Source organism: Anguilla rostrata, chromosome 13 (assembly GCF_018555375.3).
Source record: "Anguilla rostrata isolate EN2019 chromosome 13, ASM1855537v3, whole genome shotgun sequence".
Taxonomy (NCBI): Eukaryota; Metazoa; Chordata; class Actinopteri; order Anguilliformes; family Anguillidae; genus Anguilla; species Anguilla rostrata.
The window spans coordinates 25,410,084-25,429,190 of NC_057945.1; the positions used below are offsets into that span (position 1 = coordinate 25,410,084).

At 40.0% G+C, this 19,107-nt stretch overlaps 1 protein-coding gene across 2 annotated transcripts in view; it reads left to right on the forward strand.

Moving 5' to 3' along the window:
- The window catches only part of tex264a (testis expressed 264, ER-phagy receptor a), an 80,515-nt gene extending 62,480 nt beyond the window's left edge, over positions 1-18,035 (forward strand). The window contains exons 3-5 of one of the 2 annotated variants that reach the window (XM_064304162.1): positions 3,889-4,045; positions 4,726-4,743; positions 17,100-18,035. In XM_064304162.1, coding sequence (XP_064160232.1) covers positions 3,889-4,045; positions 4,726-4,743; positions 17,100-17,401 — 477 coding nt within the window. In that variant the 3' untranslated portion in view covers positions 17,402-18,035. The remainder of the gene's footprint in view (positions 1-3,888; positions 4,046-4,725; positions 4,744-17,099) is intronic. The other variant, XM_064304163.1, reaches the window with a different exon arrangement.
- The last annotated feature ends 1,072 nt before the right edge of the window (positions 18,036-19,107 follow it).

A 19,107-nucleotide genomic window follows, 5' to 3' on the forward strand; every position in this document is an offset into this window, starting at 1 on the left:
TTGCTATCACTATGTCAGTGCTGTATTTTGTGAATTATTTCTCAGAATTTTAGTTGAGATGAAGGATTTACTGGTGCCTGTGCTGCAGGTATCCAGTCACTGACAGAAAAAAGAGATGTTTTTGTGGCAGGCAGTGTGTGTTATACTTGCTGAATAATGTTGATTCCAGGATATAAGTGAAAACAGCATTCTTTGTGAAATTCATGCTGTTGGGATGGGGGTTATTTTTATTTTGGAATGTTTTTCCGTGAAACAATCATGAAAAGGAAGCCAGTCCAGTTTTCAGTTAGAATGCCAGTTGGCCTGTGCTTTCATAAATCAACAGAGTAATCTGGCAAAGTTGCACCAGTCTGGCAAAGAAAATCAAATAGACCCCCCCCCCCCACTACTTGGAGCCGCGCTGTTAATTGGCAGTTTGGGGGACGGCTCTCTGAAAGGCAGCACAACACAGGAAGTGGGTTATGGCTGCTCAGGGGCTGGTGCAGAGACAGACTACTTGCCACCTGTCACCCGGACCGTGAAGTGAGGGAAAGGAGAAGTGGACGTCGGTTGATTCGGTTCACCAGAACATTCCGAAACCCAATATTACTGTCGGCGAGCTGTCAGGAGTTGGCCGTTCTCCTCTGCGGAGAAACGGCTCTGGCCCTTTTCTTCAAAGTTCAAAAAGCTGAGAAGCGTTCCTGGTCGTTGCACAGCGTTTCTTCTGTTTTCTTCACGCTGGTTGCCGCACTCCTCTCCAATTTCTCAAGAGCGTTTGAAGCTTGATTCGGTGTGCATTGCTTTCTGTTCTGTTTCTGTCGTTTGTGTTGGCAGCCAAGCTGATATGCAGGTTTGTTCCTGCCGAAGTGTTATTAAATTGAGATGAAATGCAGGTGGCACGGAAGTGCTGAAGCCCATAGGGGTCTTGTCGAAAAATAAATTTAAAAAGTATCAGTGGATATTTCTCTTTTTTGAAGACACTCCCTGGGGGATGAAAGGAAAGACGAATGTGTGTGAAACAGGCATTAAATGTAAACCATATTACTGTAAGTGTGCATGCTCCATGACCAAACTGAAATGTCAGTACATGGGTAGAATTTTATATTGCTCTTATAATATGATGCAGTACGCCCGTGACTGCTCCCTGTCTCACTCCCTGGGGTAGACATGATCAAGTAGGGATGGATGTCTAACAAGCAATGACACCAGCAAGCTAACCATTCTGTTGCCTTGCAGTATGAGCACAGGGTTATCTGACATATAAATCGCCATTAAAACAAGGGTCTTATTTCAAATGTATAAATATAGTATGTTTTCAGCTCAATATAATAGCTCCTCTAAAAAGGAGCTATTATTATTTGATCAGTTGTGGTTCTTGAAAACAGATGTCTAGGTTTTTCCATAATTCTATCCTTAATACAATTCTGATTCGGCTTGTTGCCATTTATTTTGTATTTGGACTCTATTTTCCACAAGGGGCTTCGTTATACTGACCAGGTGTCAATCCACCCTCTCTGCAATTAGGGACCCACTGATTTCACCTGTCAATTTGTAATTGAATGAATTCAAAATGTAACATTTCTAAAAGAAAGGAATCTTTGCCAAATAACACATTACAGTTGATTAAGTGTACTGAGATGTGACTATGTTAAATTAATTCTTCATGGTAAGCATGGCTTCCAACATGATGTACCCTTAAGGCTATAAATCATCCGCATACACAGTGGATACCCCGGGCAAAGTTTGAGAACCCCTGGGCTATAGTAATATGTTGACATCTGTCACAGGTGCTCAGCTGTATATTGATGGTGTTTGTAGAGTTTCTTATTCATAGCTCTGTATAACGCCCATTTATTGTATTTACTTATTCATCTTTGCTGATGGATTGGCTGTCAGATTTTATGGAAATGTTTTAGCACTCTGTCCCTCTTTGCACCGCTCTACTAACTACTGTTCTGTTTTACTGGCGCTACACCATGCTGCCATTACCTCCCCACAGTCTGTGATAGCATTCACTGCATGATGCCTCTGTGCTGCCGGCTATGGAGCTTCTATACAGTGTTCTGTCACTCACTGACTGATTAGTAGATCATTACTTGTAAATCTTGTATATGAGCGTCAATTTGCACGTTTTAATATCGTAACTGGCAACAGATTGAACTTGATAGGAACCATATTTGTTTTTCTAAGTGACATAGCTGTACCTCAGAGGCATTTTAGATGAGTTTGGATTTCTGAGAACCGTTCTCACAAATCAAGTAGGCTACAAGCAGGCCTTGCCCATTCAGTATGGGTGGGGTCAAAGTTCACATCCGATGGAACCTCTGAGGTGAAATGAACATAAGATTGTCTCATTTGACTTCAGTTGAAGTTATTAGTCAGGCAATTTAAATCTTATTTTGGTCTGGATGTAAGCTCTATACTAATGGTCATCAAGCCTCACACAACAGGGAATCATACTGCAGTGTGGTTTTTAATACCCAGTAGGCCGTGACCAATTTTAGTACCCATTAAACTTTTGAAATCACTATTATTGTTATTTTTTTAAGGACAGTGGTTGCTGACTGTGTGTTTTTCCAGGCAACTCTTAATTTATGAGTGCATTATTTATTTATTTTTACTTTACGTGTGGGTTTTACATCTCCCACAAATTAGATTGACTCATTAAGAGTGATTTAATTGGGGCAAATTGTTGCAGCTCAAACCTGCTTGCAGTAGTATCCCACTAATCAGCCGTATGCATTGGATAATGAAACTGCCCTGCATTAGAAGTTAATTAGCTTGGGTGCAGTGTGAAGGTTCCCTTCTGGGGAATTATTCTCCTTTTTATTCATTGAAAAAAAAACAAAAAAAACACTCAACATTCTCTAAATGGGCTAGTGTGAGGGGTATGTTGTGATTGAAGGATGCAGCAGGAAAGAGTACTCATGCATTATCTGAAAATATTGTAACTTAGGTGATCAGAAGCAGAGCAGTGGGGGAGACCTATTTTCACTCCATTTGGACCCCCGTCTGTCACACCTCAGGAACCGCTAGCCCTGTCACCTCCACTTCATAAACATGAATGATAGACCCTGCCTTGCATTAAGAACAACCAATCTGAATTTCCGAAACACGTCATTTCAATCTATGCAAATGCAAGCTTATGAAACAGTTACTGTCTGCTTCCTAAATAAGTATAAATGTGTGACAGTTTACTATTTCAAATTTAATGCAATCGGTACAGCATGAAGCAAAATTTATCATAAACTTATGAATTTGGCTGTTTTGTCTGTGTACGTAAAATCAGGTTTTGGGAAAATGGTTGTTGATGCCTGTTGTAGAACAAGTGTTTATTTTCCACAATACCAAGGCTGCTCCCATGGCTGGGGTTGACCCCGTCCTGCTCCAGACATCGAATAAAAATGAAATGCAATTGCTGATTTGCTTTTTAATTTGAAATATGACCAGATTATCCATCCTTAATAAACCTCTGTGTGATGTAGTATGATCACACAACAAACATTTCTTCATGTTATTGCCATCTGCTGTAGTGTGGGATTTTTGGGTGCTCCTGTGTCTTGTGTCTTGTACCTTTTTGTATTAGGATATGTTGGTCGTCCTGTGAAATTATAGCCTACATTTTTTTCAACAATTCAATTATTTTTTATTATTATTGCAAGAATTCAGTGCAGGCTACAAAGCTAAACAGGGCGTGAAAGCAAGTTATAATCGATCTGTAATGACACAAACTATAGAAAGCAATATCAATGCTGAAAATAACCCTAAATTTAAGGACAGGGAAGTTAGCATGTCTCAGTAGCCAGAAAGAGGGAAGGTGACATGAACACCTTGTGGCTACATATAGAGTGAACCGTCCTCCACCTCTCTCTCTCTCTCACTCACTTTCTTTCTTTCTTTCTTTCCCAGGAGCGTGGGCTCAATGCTGGTCCTTTCCTGGAGATATACCAGGAGGAGGAGATCCAGTACATCTGCCCCCTGGCATGTCAGAATGACTTCTTTGTTCCTGAGGCTTGTGATAAGGCGAACGAGAAGTCTGAGGAAGACAGACAGATGGATATTACAGGTACACCTGACCCACAGGTTCACAGTGTAAACACAGGACATGCTGTCTTTTTGCACACTTTATGTGCTGCATGTGACCCATGTAGCTTGTGGTTCTCATGTTATTTGTCTATAAATAGCAGTGAGCTCCATAATGTTTTGGACATAAAGCATATATTTTCTTGATTTGTACTCCACAATTTTATATTTATAATAAAACTAATCACACGTGGGGAAAAATACATATTCTCTGCTTTTATTAAAGGGTATTTTAATTCATTTTCAGCACCTAGTGATGTCTATGGGTCACAAACTTCAAGCAGTTATTGTATGCGTACAATATGCTCCTAAGTACTAAACATGGCTGCTTTCATTTACATAACATAAATATATCCCAGGCATGGTGCCCTGAAATGGGGGGTATGTATTAAAAGTGCTGTAATTTCAACATGGTGAAACCAACATTTGTTAAAATACCCTTTAAATAAATCTGAGAATCAGCATTTTAACCACAAGTGAATTGTTTGCTTACAAATTTAAAATTGTGAAGTCACAGCCAAATCTACAAAAATGATGTCTTTGTACTTTGTACCAAATGTTATGGAGCTCACTGTATATTTGCCAAAGCAATTTATAGTAACTAGCTTGTTCTAGGGTTCATATTGTGGCCTAATTATTATTATTTTTTTTAATGCGGTCAAGCTGGGGCTCATTCAGCAGGTAAGAAGTTAGATTTATTGCACTCTCTTGTTGATTGGGGGCTCAATATCCCACCATCCCTGTTGGAGTAATGAAGAAGCACGGTATGCCTGAAATATGACAAATTCCCAGCCCAGAGAGTCCCTGCTTTCCCAGGTCATCAGACACAGACCTCAGGCCTGAACAGGGGGAAAGATGTTGAGAGGTGTATTCTTCCGTTCACTGCCCCGGTATCGATCGTGTTGATCATCCGATATGTGAGACTGTGTAATTGTTCTGTCACTGGGAATACATTTCTTCAAAGTGCCAACAATCACACATGAGGAATCATTGTCCCATTCTTTAAACTGACAGGGCTCCCAACTTAATCCATGGAGGTATCGAATGGCCGACTTTGTACAGATCGTTATTAAAAGAAGTTGGCAAAGAAGGCAATACAGAGAATAGTTGCTCTGAAAGCGCTATGTGTTCTAGGATTAACTGCCAGTGTGTCGATGGAATTGTGAGCTGGTCAGTTTGCAGTCTGGCTTAAATGGTTAACTGGCTTTAGCATCCCTGCTGTTAATCAGAAAAAAGTGTCTCAAGGTGTTGGATATCTGCCCTGCCAATCCCTCTGCTGATAACAGAGTCAGGATATGCTGATGGGTGCAAAGAAAGGGCTGCACAAGATACTAGCCATGCCAGAGGCACCTGGGGGAATTGGTGCAGTTCACAGAAATTGGTGGAATATAGAACCTGAATTGATGGGATATAGCACCTGAATTGATGGGATATAGAACCTGAATTGGTGGGAAATAGAACCTGAATTGGTGGGATATAGAACCTGAATTGGTGGGATATAGAACCTGAATGGATGGGATATAGAACCTGAATTAGTGGGATATAGAACCTGAATGGATGGGATATAGAACCTTAATTGGTGGGATATAGAACCTGAATGGATGGGATATAGAACCTGCATTGATGGGATATAGAATCTGATTTGATGGGATATAGAACCTGAATGGATGGGATATAGAACCTGAATTGATGGGAAATAGAACTTGAATTGGTGGGATATATAATCTCCTGAATGTTTGGATGAGTGATCTGTCAGTGCTTTTATAGCAGATGCTGACAACATGGAAGTATATTCAGTCAATAAATACTTTACTATTTGAATCTTTTACACTTACTGCATTTTTATTTTTAGTTTCAAACTTTGGAAAATCAGCAAATCCATATGCTATCCTTAGTTTTTTTTCTGTCATGAAGTAAACAAACATGAAGGAATGTATGAGTAGGAAAAAAACCTTTCCTATAAACTTTTCCTGGTTTGCATTTATGAATATGTAAAAGAACCTTGCAGTGTGGCTCTCCGCACACGCCCTCTCTCTGCTAGCGGGCTGTGCGTGTGAGCCACACTCCTGTTCTCTCTCTCTCTCAGCAGGACACTGTCACAGAGTCAGGGATCTGGGCCACGTTGGTGCGGGCTGACTTGGATTTCTTTATTTCATTTTAAAATTAAATGTCCAGTGTCTAATTACAATATGTATTTCAGCAGATGTGAAGGTAGAAAGAGGCGCTCAAGAAAAGTAATGCAAACCACAATTTTGCAACTTCTGTACCTAGTCTCCCCTGCTGCGCTGATGACTGACTGGATGGATCTGGTAACCACAGTGGTACAGTACAGTACAGTAGTAGACTGGAGGTGCACATGGAGAAAAACTGATAAATTCCGGTCAGGTCATGTGTAAGTGTGGCAGCCAAATTAAATGGAATCTGACTCCTCTTTGACCTCAAAGTGTAACTGGTTTTGGAGAAGTTGGGAGGGTGAGATGAACTTGTACCCCTATCCCTATGGTGATCCATCAGTGAGTTTCACATTTTCACTAATGAAATTTCACATAAATGGTGAACTGTCTGAATTTTTAGCCTCATCTTTATTTTGGACATTCTGCTGTGATAACTCATTTTTCATCTTCTGTTCAACTATTGGTAATGTGTTGGATAGAGAATGCTTCTCATGGTTGCCTAGGCCCCCAGCATTTTTTATTCTGTGGTGCTTTTTGTCCTGTGCCAGTGTGTGCATACCTCTCGTTATCTGCGGTGGTTGATCCCCTGTGGTATTGAAGAGGACTGAAATAGATCTGAAACACTGGTGATATTAAGCTCCAAACCCACGCTCACTTCACCAGTGCCGATGGGTTTATGTGAGAATGTGAAGTGCGCGACAAGTCGTCTTGTAATTAGAGATAAATCAGCTAGAGCAGTTAAGCTGCTCCAGACTAGGATGTGTAATAAAGCAGATCTCTGCGGGCTGGAGATCGCAGGCGATCAACCCAGGGCTTCCCACGCCCGCTAGGACACACATCTCCCAAACTAAGGTGTGTATCTCCACACAACTGAAAAATGATCTGAGAAGTTTGCCATTGGTCATTTCATGAAATATGATTACATGGTGATTAGGAGCATAGGTATTCCATTAATGCGTCATTTTCTGTTTCACTTTGTCAGATCAAATATGTGTAACATATAACGAACAGCACTGACATTTCGATCGAGATCTCTCTGTATTATTTTTTCAGGACTCTCAAATTAGATAATTAATGCAGAACACAATTTTATTACCTTTTCCCCGGAACCTGTATTTTCCCAGGTGTGCGTTTAAAGGATGCGCTCATGAGTGCTCTAAGTCTTGTGATTGCTTAATTAAGGGATTTATTTTTACCCAGTCAATGAAGCCACGTCTCGTTAATTATGACAGCTATGCTGTCAGGGGACATGCCGGGGGAAGTGAGTGATGCTTACTCTATTGGGATGCGAGAAAACACAGGGAAAAATTGTGAAACAGGAAATTATGTTCTTGAAACAAATGCCTTTGGCAAAAATTCATAATTGTAATAATGTTTCATCAGTTGAGATGTTTTGTTCTGAATATAGAGTTTTGGGTGCTGCTATGCTCATTTTGGGGGTTTATTGGATTTATCAGAAGCACACACACACACACACATACGCTCTCGCATGCACACATAATCAAACCTTCTAAATAAAAGGCTAAATGCCTTTGTGCATAGATGTACATACCCTTGCGTTTGTGCGTAGATGTAAATACCATTTAGCAGAATGAGCCTTTCTTAGCATTTGTTGTACCTTGATAGCAATGTAAAGCAGTGAGACCCTTAAAGGGGAGCTGGGCCTACCTCTCCAGAACCAATCAGGAGGAACTGCTGTCTCCTATAGAGCACTCATTGCCCTACAGTGAAACACCTGTTGAATGTGAACTTAGATTGGCCCACCACAGGCAGGCTGAAACACCGCTGGCACCCAAGGGAGCCTGTGAATACAAAACGACAGCAACTGTTACTTGCGCTTACATTAAGCCACTTTAATTACCCAGCTAGTAATTGCATATAGTCATACATGCAATTATGTAATTGTATGAATGTGTGACTGTACGGATCGCCCTGCGTAGTTAAACAATGATTCCACCTGCGATTTCATGAACCAAAAGCCTGAATGCAGAATTCAGCAGGTGAGCACGATGCCGTCAGTGTCACGCTGGCATGTTCAGCCAGCAGATACCAGGTTGTGTTGTTCAGATTTGCGTCAGCCTGCTGTTGTGCTTGGTGATGTGTGCTTCCTGAGGCATTATTTCTATTACACTGGGTCCAAATGTGCCTCGTCTTGGCTGCATCCTTCACTCACAATTTCATTTCCCCCAGGCTGACCCGAGCTTGGCTGTGCGTAGGTGCATCCAGGTACAGATAGCATCCAGGTATATTTTACTTAACCTTTATTTAACCAGGTCCTGCACTGAGATAAAATAATCCCTTTTGCAGAGAGCCCTGGACAGTTGGCTGAAGAAAGGCAAGATTAGGCATAAGAGACTGTCAGTAAACTGGCATTCTATAGGGAACGGTTGTTTTAATGAGGGCAAAAAATAATCTCCATTTAAATTTGTCTGTGGTTCAACAATACTAACCCCTATAAATGACATTTCTTTTATACTAGTAAATGTTCAGTAGATTCATTATGCGGTATGTTTTCAGAGTAATTGCCACCTCAGTTTGTTGGCCTTGATGAGATTATACAGCTCAATTTTGGAAAGAAACGCAATAATTTAATCAGCCTGTTGGCAAGACATAATGGCAAATATAGAACAGTACATTCTGGCTTTTCTTTGAGATAAGAACTGCAAAGAGGAAGTAGGGAACTCAGCATGGCTCAGAGCCTTCAGTCATATAATCCCCAAACTAGGGGTGGGACTGTACATGCCAGCAGATTTTTTAATGTTTAGAATAAAAATGTCATCTGAAAATAATCTGTTTTTGCATCTTTCAAAATGAATTGGCATAGTCCCGGGTCAAAGCATTTGATTATATGAAAGCGTTGTAATGCAGGCTCGCCTTTAAGCAGGTCTGCTGCTAGAAAAAAGGCTTTAGGAGTAAATAAATAAATAAATAAATAAAAGAGTACTTGACTAAACACAAGGATGAATCAGCTTCTAATAGAGAAAATCTTTAATGTTCCACCCCCTATCCTAAACCTTTATCTGGGATGCATCTGAGGAAATATTTCCAAATCCTACTCAAAAGACGAAACATTCCACTCTGCCTGAGTGGCGACTGTGGCCGGCATCCCTGATGCACAACTGTGACGGTGGCCGGCATCCCTGATGCACAAATGTGACTGTGGCCGGCATCCCTGATGCACAACTATGACTGTGGCCGGCATCCCTGATGCACTCATCCGATCCTAGTGTCCACCCAGGGCAACACTGTGATCCTGAGCAATGACTGTGGCACGATACAACGACGTCTGCACCCAGGGCAGATCCAGAGATGACACGGGAGAAGAAGCGCGCTGCACTGAGTGCTGAGGAATCGGAGAGCGGGCACTGATCTGAAATCGATAGGGCATTCTAAAATATATTCACCCAGTTGAAGCATTGTGTATCAATGACTGTCAAACAATTGACTATGTTCAAATGTAACTACAGTTTAGAATTTTCATTTGAACTGTGTATACAACATTCACTACTTTTTCATTGATTATTTTTTAATATACCTCTGCTGCTAACTATTTTATTATTTATACTATTTAGTTATTTATATCCTAATTCTCTGCTTGTTATATAACTGCTCTCATTTCCTTCTGCTTAAATCAACATTTCCTATATGGCATTTTAAAATACAGCCACATTTCATGGGTTCTAAATAATCAGACTGAGTATAACAAGTGTGTTGCTTGTAATTGTTGCTGTCAATCATCATTGATGCTTAATTAGTGGTAATTATTTACCAACATAGATGATTGGGTTGGTGCAATATGGATTATTTGTGTGACATACAGAGAGGCAAAAAGGCTTTTGGCATCTTGGTGGTGGAGGACTGAAGCACATGTGAGGAAACTAGAATAGACAAACTGGCGGCCCTAGTTAAAGGTCATTAGTTGTGTTTGGTTTGCTGCCTCTGTCCATACAAAATCATGATTTGTCTGATGTACAATCTAATACTTGGTTTACAAGCAAAGCCCCTCCAGATGTTGGGTGGATTTATCACACATCAGATGATCAACCTGTCAGATTATGAACCTGACGAGTAAGGCTTAAAACCTTTCATTCCATGACCTTCTAAAATGGTCAGTCTATGTCTGGGGACCCCCAACACTGGATATTTAAAACACCTAACACTAAACTGGAGACAACACTGTTTGATGTCTCCAGGTGAGAAACCTCTGCCATAATGAATTACGACTACATGCACAGTAAATAACTGTAAAAAGAAAAAAATAGGAAAACGAACTAGAGTCATGTCAGCTATTTGTGTTAGATGAGATTGGAATTGAGTTCCAGTTGAGTAGGAACTCTTCATGCATTTACCCCCATTTCTGATTTGCTTCTCTAATTACAAACCCTTCTCTTAAAAACTCCTATTCTTCTGTTTTAAATATTTAACAACGAGACCATGATTCTGTTCTAATAATCCCACTGGGCCTAATTTAGTAGGTAATGATAGAAAGTGTTTAAAAGTATTTACGAATCACAGCCTTCTTCAATTCAGAAGCATTATCATTACATTTTCTGTTTTATTAATTTATTTATTATATTATATTATTTGTTTTATTTAATAATCAAAAGATCTTCTTTCTAGACTTATGAACTCTAAAATTAATCCAGTGGTGACTCTACAGTCTAGCATGAAATACCTATTAAATTCACCATCATGCCCATAACAAATATAATAGTCTGTGTGGGTGGAGCCTGTGAGCTTTGTGTTATGTATAATTGAAAAGTGGCAGCCCTATGTGTTCACTGTCCCCAGTTCCTGGCAATGACCATTGGCAGGCAGGCAAATTAATTGTATGAGTGGGTTAGTGTGCATGTGCATGCATGCGTCTGTACTGCTGCATGCGTGTCTGTGAGTGAGTGTGCCTTGGCTATGTGCGTGAGTGAGTTCATGCATGCATATGCTTGTGTAAGTATTGCTGTTTGTCTGCTTTTATAGTATGTTAAATGTTGAAATTTTGTTGTGTCTGTAATTGACTGCTGCTTTCTTGGCCAGGTCTCTCTTGAAAAAGAGATTTCTAATCTCAATGAGACTAACCTGGTTAAATAAAGGTTAAGTAAAAAATAAAATAAAAGTATGTGTGTTTGTGTGTGTGTGTGTGTTTGTAGTGGATGAGCGGGCATGTTTTCATGCACGTGTGTGTGCGTTTACATGCACTCTCATGTCTGTGTGCGAGTGTGTGCAGATGTGTTAGCATTAGTGTGTACAGTAGGTGGGTGGGTTCATTCCGTGTTTGTGTGCTGCTTCCCTGTGAACCCTAAGAATCTTGTGTAAAGGGAGGCATACATTAGCTGTAACTTTTCACAAAATCCAGGCTCCTTTTGCCACCTGCCAGATGGTATACACTTCAGTGCACTTGGCAAATGTGTGTTTTTTTATTTTTTTATAAATGTATTAAGAAAATATTGATGGAATAGTTTAAAAGTGGATTAGCAATAATCATAGTCACCATCTCCACTCTAAAATGTCCTGCAAATGACACATTTCTGTGTAATGCAGTAATACAGTATACAAGTGGAATTTTACAAAGCAAGTGATGCAAGTAATCAGGTTCAGACGATCAATACTTTAATTGATCTTTTGAACCTGAGAACCATTACCAGACCACTGACTAAGTGAGCTGTTACTGTTCAATGTTAAATTCATCTGAACCTGACTGAACTCATACATTCTTAATGTGACGTAGATGTTTTGATCTAAGATCAGAATCTCATTCAAAAGCATTCAAAAGAAATTCAATTCTGGAGTTTTCACTACATTTTTGTCTTCATAATGAAATACAATAAAGCTAAAATTGTTTTTCTTGTATATGGAGACTATACTGCAAATGTGTGTATTTATACAATGATAGGCGCTTCGTGTAGTGAGTCCATGCATTGGCTAATTACATTGGGTCTTTCAAAGCTGGAAGAGACCAGAGCCTATTCCTGTCCTAGAAATACTCTCAGTGGTCTTCTCCCATAACTCAGAGAGGTTTAGACAGGCTCGGATTTGTCGAAAGCTGGAGCTGTTAATTAGATTAGTGTGAGGCTGTGACATAGAATCTAATGGGGCAGCTATAAGCAGCTCAGAGTCACTGTGTGCCCCTCACCACCCCATAGGACCCGTGTCTTATTTTTACTCTCCCTCTTCCCCTGACACTGTAACACTGGGGGAATCTTTGTTTCCAGATTGTGTTTTTAAAAAACTTTTTCATCTGGGAAGTGGTTCACTGATTTAGGCATCAGCAGTGGCAGCACAAGTGCTGGTCTGTGATTGTGGCCAGTGTCATGATCCTCCAGCACTGGGTGCATGAGGGTTGTCTCTGTCTGTTTTGGATGTGCAGTATAAAGTACCCTCCGAACATTCTATTTGTTTTCATTTATCTTGACAGCTAGTGAGTGAATTATGACCCAGCATCCCAAGGTACAAGGAATATTCTGAATAAGGTATTTACATGACTCAATATTCTGTATTGAGAGGAAGATCCCTCATCTTGAACTAGTTACTCATACCTGGACTACTGGCTCATTTTGTTTATGGATATCAGAATAAGGATTTTCATATTATAGTCCAAATACCTTAATATTTGAGTATATCTGGGGATTTTTAGAAATACTGGTGTGTATGTAAACCTAATTAATGAGTGTGCATCTCAGCTTGTGTACCAAAAAGTGAAAAGGGTACAGAGACAGGGAATTCTCTTTGGTGGGGGGTGAGGGGTACATAGTATATGTATGTTAAATTACTTAATGAAAGACATATATATTTGTGTGGCTTTTCTAAAACACTGCAGCATTACAAATGATTGGTATATTATGGAGTGCCCTTTTAACTTCCCGGCCAAGTAGTGAGATTACTTTGAGGCTGGCATTCCCCGATCTGTGGGTTTGGTGCAGTGTGTGCCTGCCGATGGCTTTGGGACAGACTCATTAGCTGAGTAGTGTGATGTGTGAGGGGTCAGTGATCCAAATGAGAGCCCTTATCGATGCTCTGTGTGAGTAGCAGGCATTCAGCTATGATGTAGGATGCTACCAGTTGGCTTAAGGAGAACACATCACCAGCAGTGCCAGTCTCTTAAGCTACTACAGCTCAGTGCAGGAGGAGGCATGTACACGCTCCTTGTTTTACTTTTTATTTCCAATAAAGACAACAATATTTTTTACAACCAGTAATACCACAGTTGTCTGCAACAATGGTAAATTATAACCATAATACACATATACATGAATGCTTCTACATCACTTGTCACTTATAATAGAAAGTACATTTGGTTGGCCTTTTGATCACCGAGAACATTTTCAGTAACAGTGATCAGGAAGACAGTTACTGTAATTAGGAATTCAGTATATATTTGAGCCATTCATTATCACAATAATGTTTTGTGAGAATTGTCCATTTTACATATTTAGCAGATTTTGTACAGAGCAATGTACACAATGTATTGTTTTTCCATGCAATCCATTTGTACAGCTGGATATTTTACTGATATCTTACCTTGTTCATTGATATTACCCCACCTGGGAATCTAGTTTTTATTGAGTGATTTATAGTCTGCATGTGCATTGATTATTGGGCAGAAAATATATTCCTGGTTTGATGAAAATGTATGAAGAAAGTTATTTATATAAATTGCTGTGACATTTACACGTAAATTCTGTTTTAGGAAGATAGGTGGTTTTCCATGTGTCTCTCTGTCCTTCCTTTAATTAGTTCTGAAAAGGTCTCACACTTGTGTGTCTATTTCAGTCCCATGATTTGTGCTTAATGACCAGAGAGCTTCTCCCCTCAGTGCGAGGTTACATCTAATTTCCTGTAAGAAACATGATAGTTATGGATTTATTTATCTTTTCTGAAAATAATACAGGCAGGAACGGTCTATAGATACTATAAATAGATGGATCAAGATCAGCATTGCTGGTGTTAATTACTTGGTTCTTGGTTATTGCCTGTTACTAGTACTCTGTTTTATACATATTTAGTGAGCTCCATTATGTTTGGGACAAAGACATATTTTTCCACAATTTTAGATTTGCCAATTCACATGTGGTCAAATTTCACATCCCCAGCTTTTATTATACATTTATTTCTACATTTTGGATTCACCATGTAGAAATTACAGTACTTTTTATAGACACCCCCCCCCTCCCATTTCAAGGCACCATAAAGTTTGGGACAAGTGGCTTCACATATGTTTCTGAATTAGGTGTGTTAAATTGCTTCCTTAGTGCAGGTATATGAGAGTTTGCATATCTTGTTTTGATTCTAGGCTTTTGATCACTTTGGAGTCTATTATTGGCCTTAGCCAACATGAAGAGTATTGAAAATGAAAGTCAAGGAAGCCATTATGATGCTGAGAAATAAGAGAAAAAAACAGACATAGGCCAAACCTTAAGCTTACCAAAATCAACTGATTGGAACGTCATTAAGAAGAAAGAGAGCAATGGTGAGCTCAGTAAATAAAAAAAGTCCTGGTAGACCAAGGAAGACCTCTACTGTTGATCACCAAAGAATTCTCACCATAATGAAGAAAAACCCCAAAACACCTGTCTGGCAGATCGGAAACACTCTTCAGGATGTAGGCGTGGATCTGTCAATGGCTACTGTCCTTAGAAAACTTCACAGACATAACTACAGAGGCTACACTTGATGATGCATACCACTAGTTAGTTGCAAAAACAGGATGGCCAGGTTAGAGTTACTTTAGCAAATAAGTACCTAAATGAGCCTGCAGTTTTGGAAAAAGGTCTTGTGGACAGATGAGACCAAGATTCACTTGTATCAGAGTGATGGCAAGGCCAATGTTTGGAGAACAAAAGGAATTGGCCAAGATCAAAAGCACCCCCTCCTCTGTGAAACATGGTAGTGGGGGTGTTATGGTTTGGGCATGTATGGATGCCACAGATACTGGTTCACTTCCATAGTCTTTTTTACACAGAGCATAAATACCGGGTAATTGGCAGAGCTGACCTGGTATCGATGTCTGTGTAAGGAAGTCAAACCATAACGAAGGCGGATTAAAATAACCTGGCTCTGACCCACCTCACAAAATAGGAAAAAAAAAAAACTTGAACCTACCAGTATTTCCTCTGTGTAAAGCTGGAAAAATGCCAGTGAGTTGCCATGGTAACAAGCCACATAAACATTCCATCAGCTGTCAGCTGTCCCTGTGAGTTACTTTGTGTCCGCTTCAATAGATACAGTTTAGGCAAAAAAATAACGTAAAATCTGTGGTGCGGGGGACAGATTAAAAAGGAACAAATAAAATGATGGCCACTGGAGGGGATAGCAGAAATAACTGGACAGAAGTGGAAATCAGAGAACTATTAAATATAAGGCAGGAAAGGGAAATTATTAAACAAATTGATGGTGGAGTTTGCAATTCAAATGCTCACCAAACCAATGTGGAAAGACTGGAAGCAAGGGGAATAGGCAAAAAAACAGCAGGTTACCTCAAAAATAAAAATGATGAAGAGGACATATATAGCCTATATGTATGCTTTTGGATAATTATGGAATCAATGCCAATTCTTCTGAGTAATGTAAAGACAAAATACTTGTTAAACGGTGATAAAAGAATTCAGTGTGAATTGGTCATTGGTCATAATTTTTCCCAGCTCTGATCCAGCATTCTTATCCGGTCTAGCTGTGTAAAGACGGCTATTGATGATGTATCTGTTGATAGCAGCAGTATAATGAATTCTGAAGTGTATACAAGCATCTTATCTGCTCAAGTTCAAGCAAATGCCTCCAAACCCTGCTTCATCCTACAGCAGGACAACGATCCCAGACATACTACTAAAGCAACAAAGTAGTTTTTCAAAGCCAAAAACTGGAAAATTCTTGACTGGCTGCAGTACAGGCCTGACAGAACATTCTGTTGTGGCTTTTAATTATTTATGGGAAGTTGTTCATTTCATATATTTTCTGGCTGTTGGAGGGAACACTGCCTTTGAGATTAGAGAACACCCTGTCACCCTGCCAGCTCTGACTGCTCACAGTCTGTCTGCCCTTTCTGTCAGTCTGCCACAACGTTTCACCTGACCCCTGGTCCCACTCACTGCAAACGACACTGGTACTGGCCAAGTTAATTCCGTGTTTAGTGGCCTCTTGCCACCTTCATCTGAACAGTCTGTTTTTAGAGCGATAGAAGCATGAACACATACCAGGCTGAGGCGCAGAAGCATTCATTTCTCTGCTCAGAAGAATGCTGCAGGATTCTGGAATCCCCAGAATAAGGCACCCCAGTTCTAGTTCACAGTTCTAACTCCACTGCATCTCAGATGCTCGATTATTCACAAATGGTCCTCCCTTAATTCCTTCTGATGTTTTGCAGTAGTGGGTGTCCAGAGATTTGCGCTTAATTAAATGTTTCCTGTAATACCTGGTGATTATGTGAATGTCAGGGAGGCATTTTCTGAAATGCCAGATAGGGTTGAAGGAGCATCAGGAGGCCCTGGATGTGAATGACAGGAGATGGCTCAGGAGACGTGGTGAACACTGGAAAGTAGTAATCCGGATGATTATTGGTCAGTACAGAGAATTCCACACCTGTTCCTCTCTCCCAAATGCCTCGTCATGTGTGATAGTACAACTTATTCTATTCCATGTGTACTCCCAATGATAATATAGCTGTGATTGTATTTCTATACGTACCGGGTGACTGTTACTTTGAAATATGTACTTATGTTCATGAATGTTTAATATCTGTATTTCTTGCCTGCTGTTTATTGATGAGTTTTCCCAAGTTTGTTTTGCTATTTTTTCTTACCAATGGACTTTACTTGATGGCTTCACTGTTGTTTTCCACCTTGTGTATTTTTACAAAGACCTCACATTTGCTTCCAGGTGGGGATTCAAACAGTGAAACCAGCCCAGTGAGTCAAATGCTCCTGTCAGAGAGCCAGGAGACGTCACTGGCCCCTCCCACTGAGATGACACTACCCGAACATGAGCCCGAGGACGAAGGTTCCATCAGCGACAAGAACTCGGCCAAGTCCGAGGACAGCGCCTCATCCTTCGAGGAGCTGGAACTGGAGCTGGGGAAGGGACAGGAAGACAAAGACTGGCCACTTGCCAAGGAGGCCACCAGCATGATGCCAGACCTCCCGGCCAATGAGCCGGCAGCCATGGGAGAGGGAGAGGAGTAGGAGGAAGGCCTTGGGGAAATGGGTGGACATGATCACATGTTCAGGATGATAAGGGTTTCCTTCATTTATATAATTTCTTTTTTAAGAATTAAGTGCAAAACTGTTATTGATTTCATTTCTTTCAGCTTTAAAAAGTTGTCGGTTTTCCCTTAGTTGCGCTCCCGATAGAAAGAAGAACCAATTTGCCAACTGTTTCTGGAGTAAACAAGATAACAGGAGATGAGAGGAACATTAAGGGTAAAAACTGAGCTACCATTGCAACTAGCCATTCATTCAAATGTTACCAATGACAAAGTTAAACAGTAACTATGCAAGAGGGATATTATTGAATGAAAGTAATTAACAGTTATATGTGGAAAGAAATAAATGACCATAACAGGTTATTATGGAAAGAGTGTTACTGTCCATGACTGCTTTCTTATTTTTTATTTATATATGAGGGTGCAGCTTTATGCAGTAAAGTAAGATTGACTCCCTGGTTAGTTAGTGTAGTATAAAGTTGTAATTTTTATGTTGTCGAATTAGTTCATTTCTTTCTTTTTATTTGTCTATTTAATAAATAGTTCTCTGGCATATGTAAAATGAACAGAATGTTTAAAAAATTAATCAAGGGCTTTTAAAATTTTTTCCTGCATTAATGGTTTTCTCATCATTTTTGCCTTTAATTGCGATGTCACATTTGGACTAAAATATGTTATTGAATTACCATACCATGTGCTTTCAGGCAGCAATACAGGTGTGTGTGCATGCATGTGTGTCCATGTGTGCATGTGTGTCTCGGCGTGTGTGCGTGCGTGTGTGTGTGTGTGTGTGTATGTTTGTATGTGTGTGTGTAGGTGGTGGTGGTTCGGTTGTTGGTTTAAATAATAGCAGCTGTGTCAGCTCTGTCAGGTGCCACCCTCAGAATAGACCTATACCTGGGACCCCATAAACTACACCTATGTGTGAGATTCTGTAAGTTACACCTACACCTGAGACCCCCAAAACTACACCTATATCTGTGATGCCATAAACTAAACTATACCCATGATCCCATAACATTTGAGATCAAAAGTTATGAAAGCATTAGTTGAGCTGGATTTCACCTTTTAGTAGCATTGCCAAGTGCAAAATCTATCCAGGGTCAGAGAAATCTGAAAAAGTAACAAGCTAATCTTTCTGCCGCACTCAAGGCATATTTCCCATAATTCTGTGGGGAGCATGTGTATTACTTGTTTCTGATCAACCGCAGAGGGTCTCTGCACTCTGCAGTTGCTGATGAGATGCAGTTATCTACATGAACGTGTAACAAAGATGCACTTGTTTATCATCAGGTGAAAATAATTGCTTCTTGAAAAAATTTAACTCGGTGAGCCCCTCGGACCGAGACCCCTCAAACTGGTGAACAGATTATACTGCAGTCCTCAAAGTAGCATGTCATGCTGTGATCTGATTACTATGGATTGCAGAGCCATATCAGGTAAGCCATTTATGAAGAAATAACAACCTTTGGACTTATGCAGAAAAGGACAGTAAGAAAACATGAGAATGTCCTGCCTTTGAGCGTATACATAATTTAATTTTTTATTTTGTATTTTGTCTATTCTTTTGCAGTTTCTCTGTTGATTTCAAATGAAATCAAAACTTTATTTCAAATCAAATCAATATAAAAATGTTTTGTACTTTTGTCCCTTTTTTGGAGGGGGGGGAGGGGAGGGGAGGGGGGG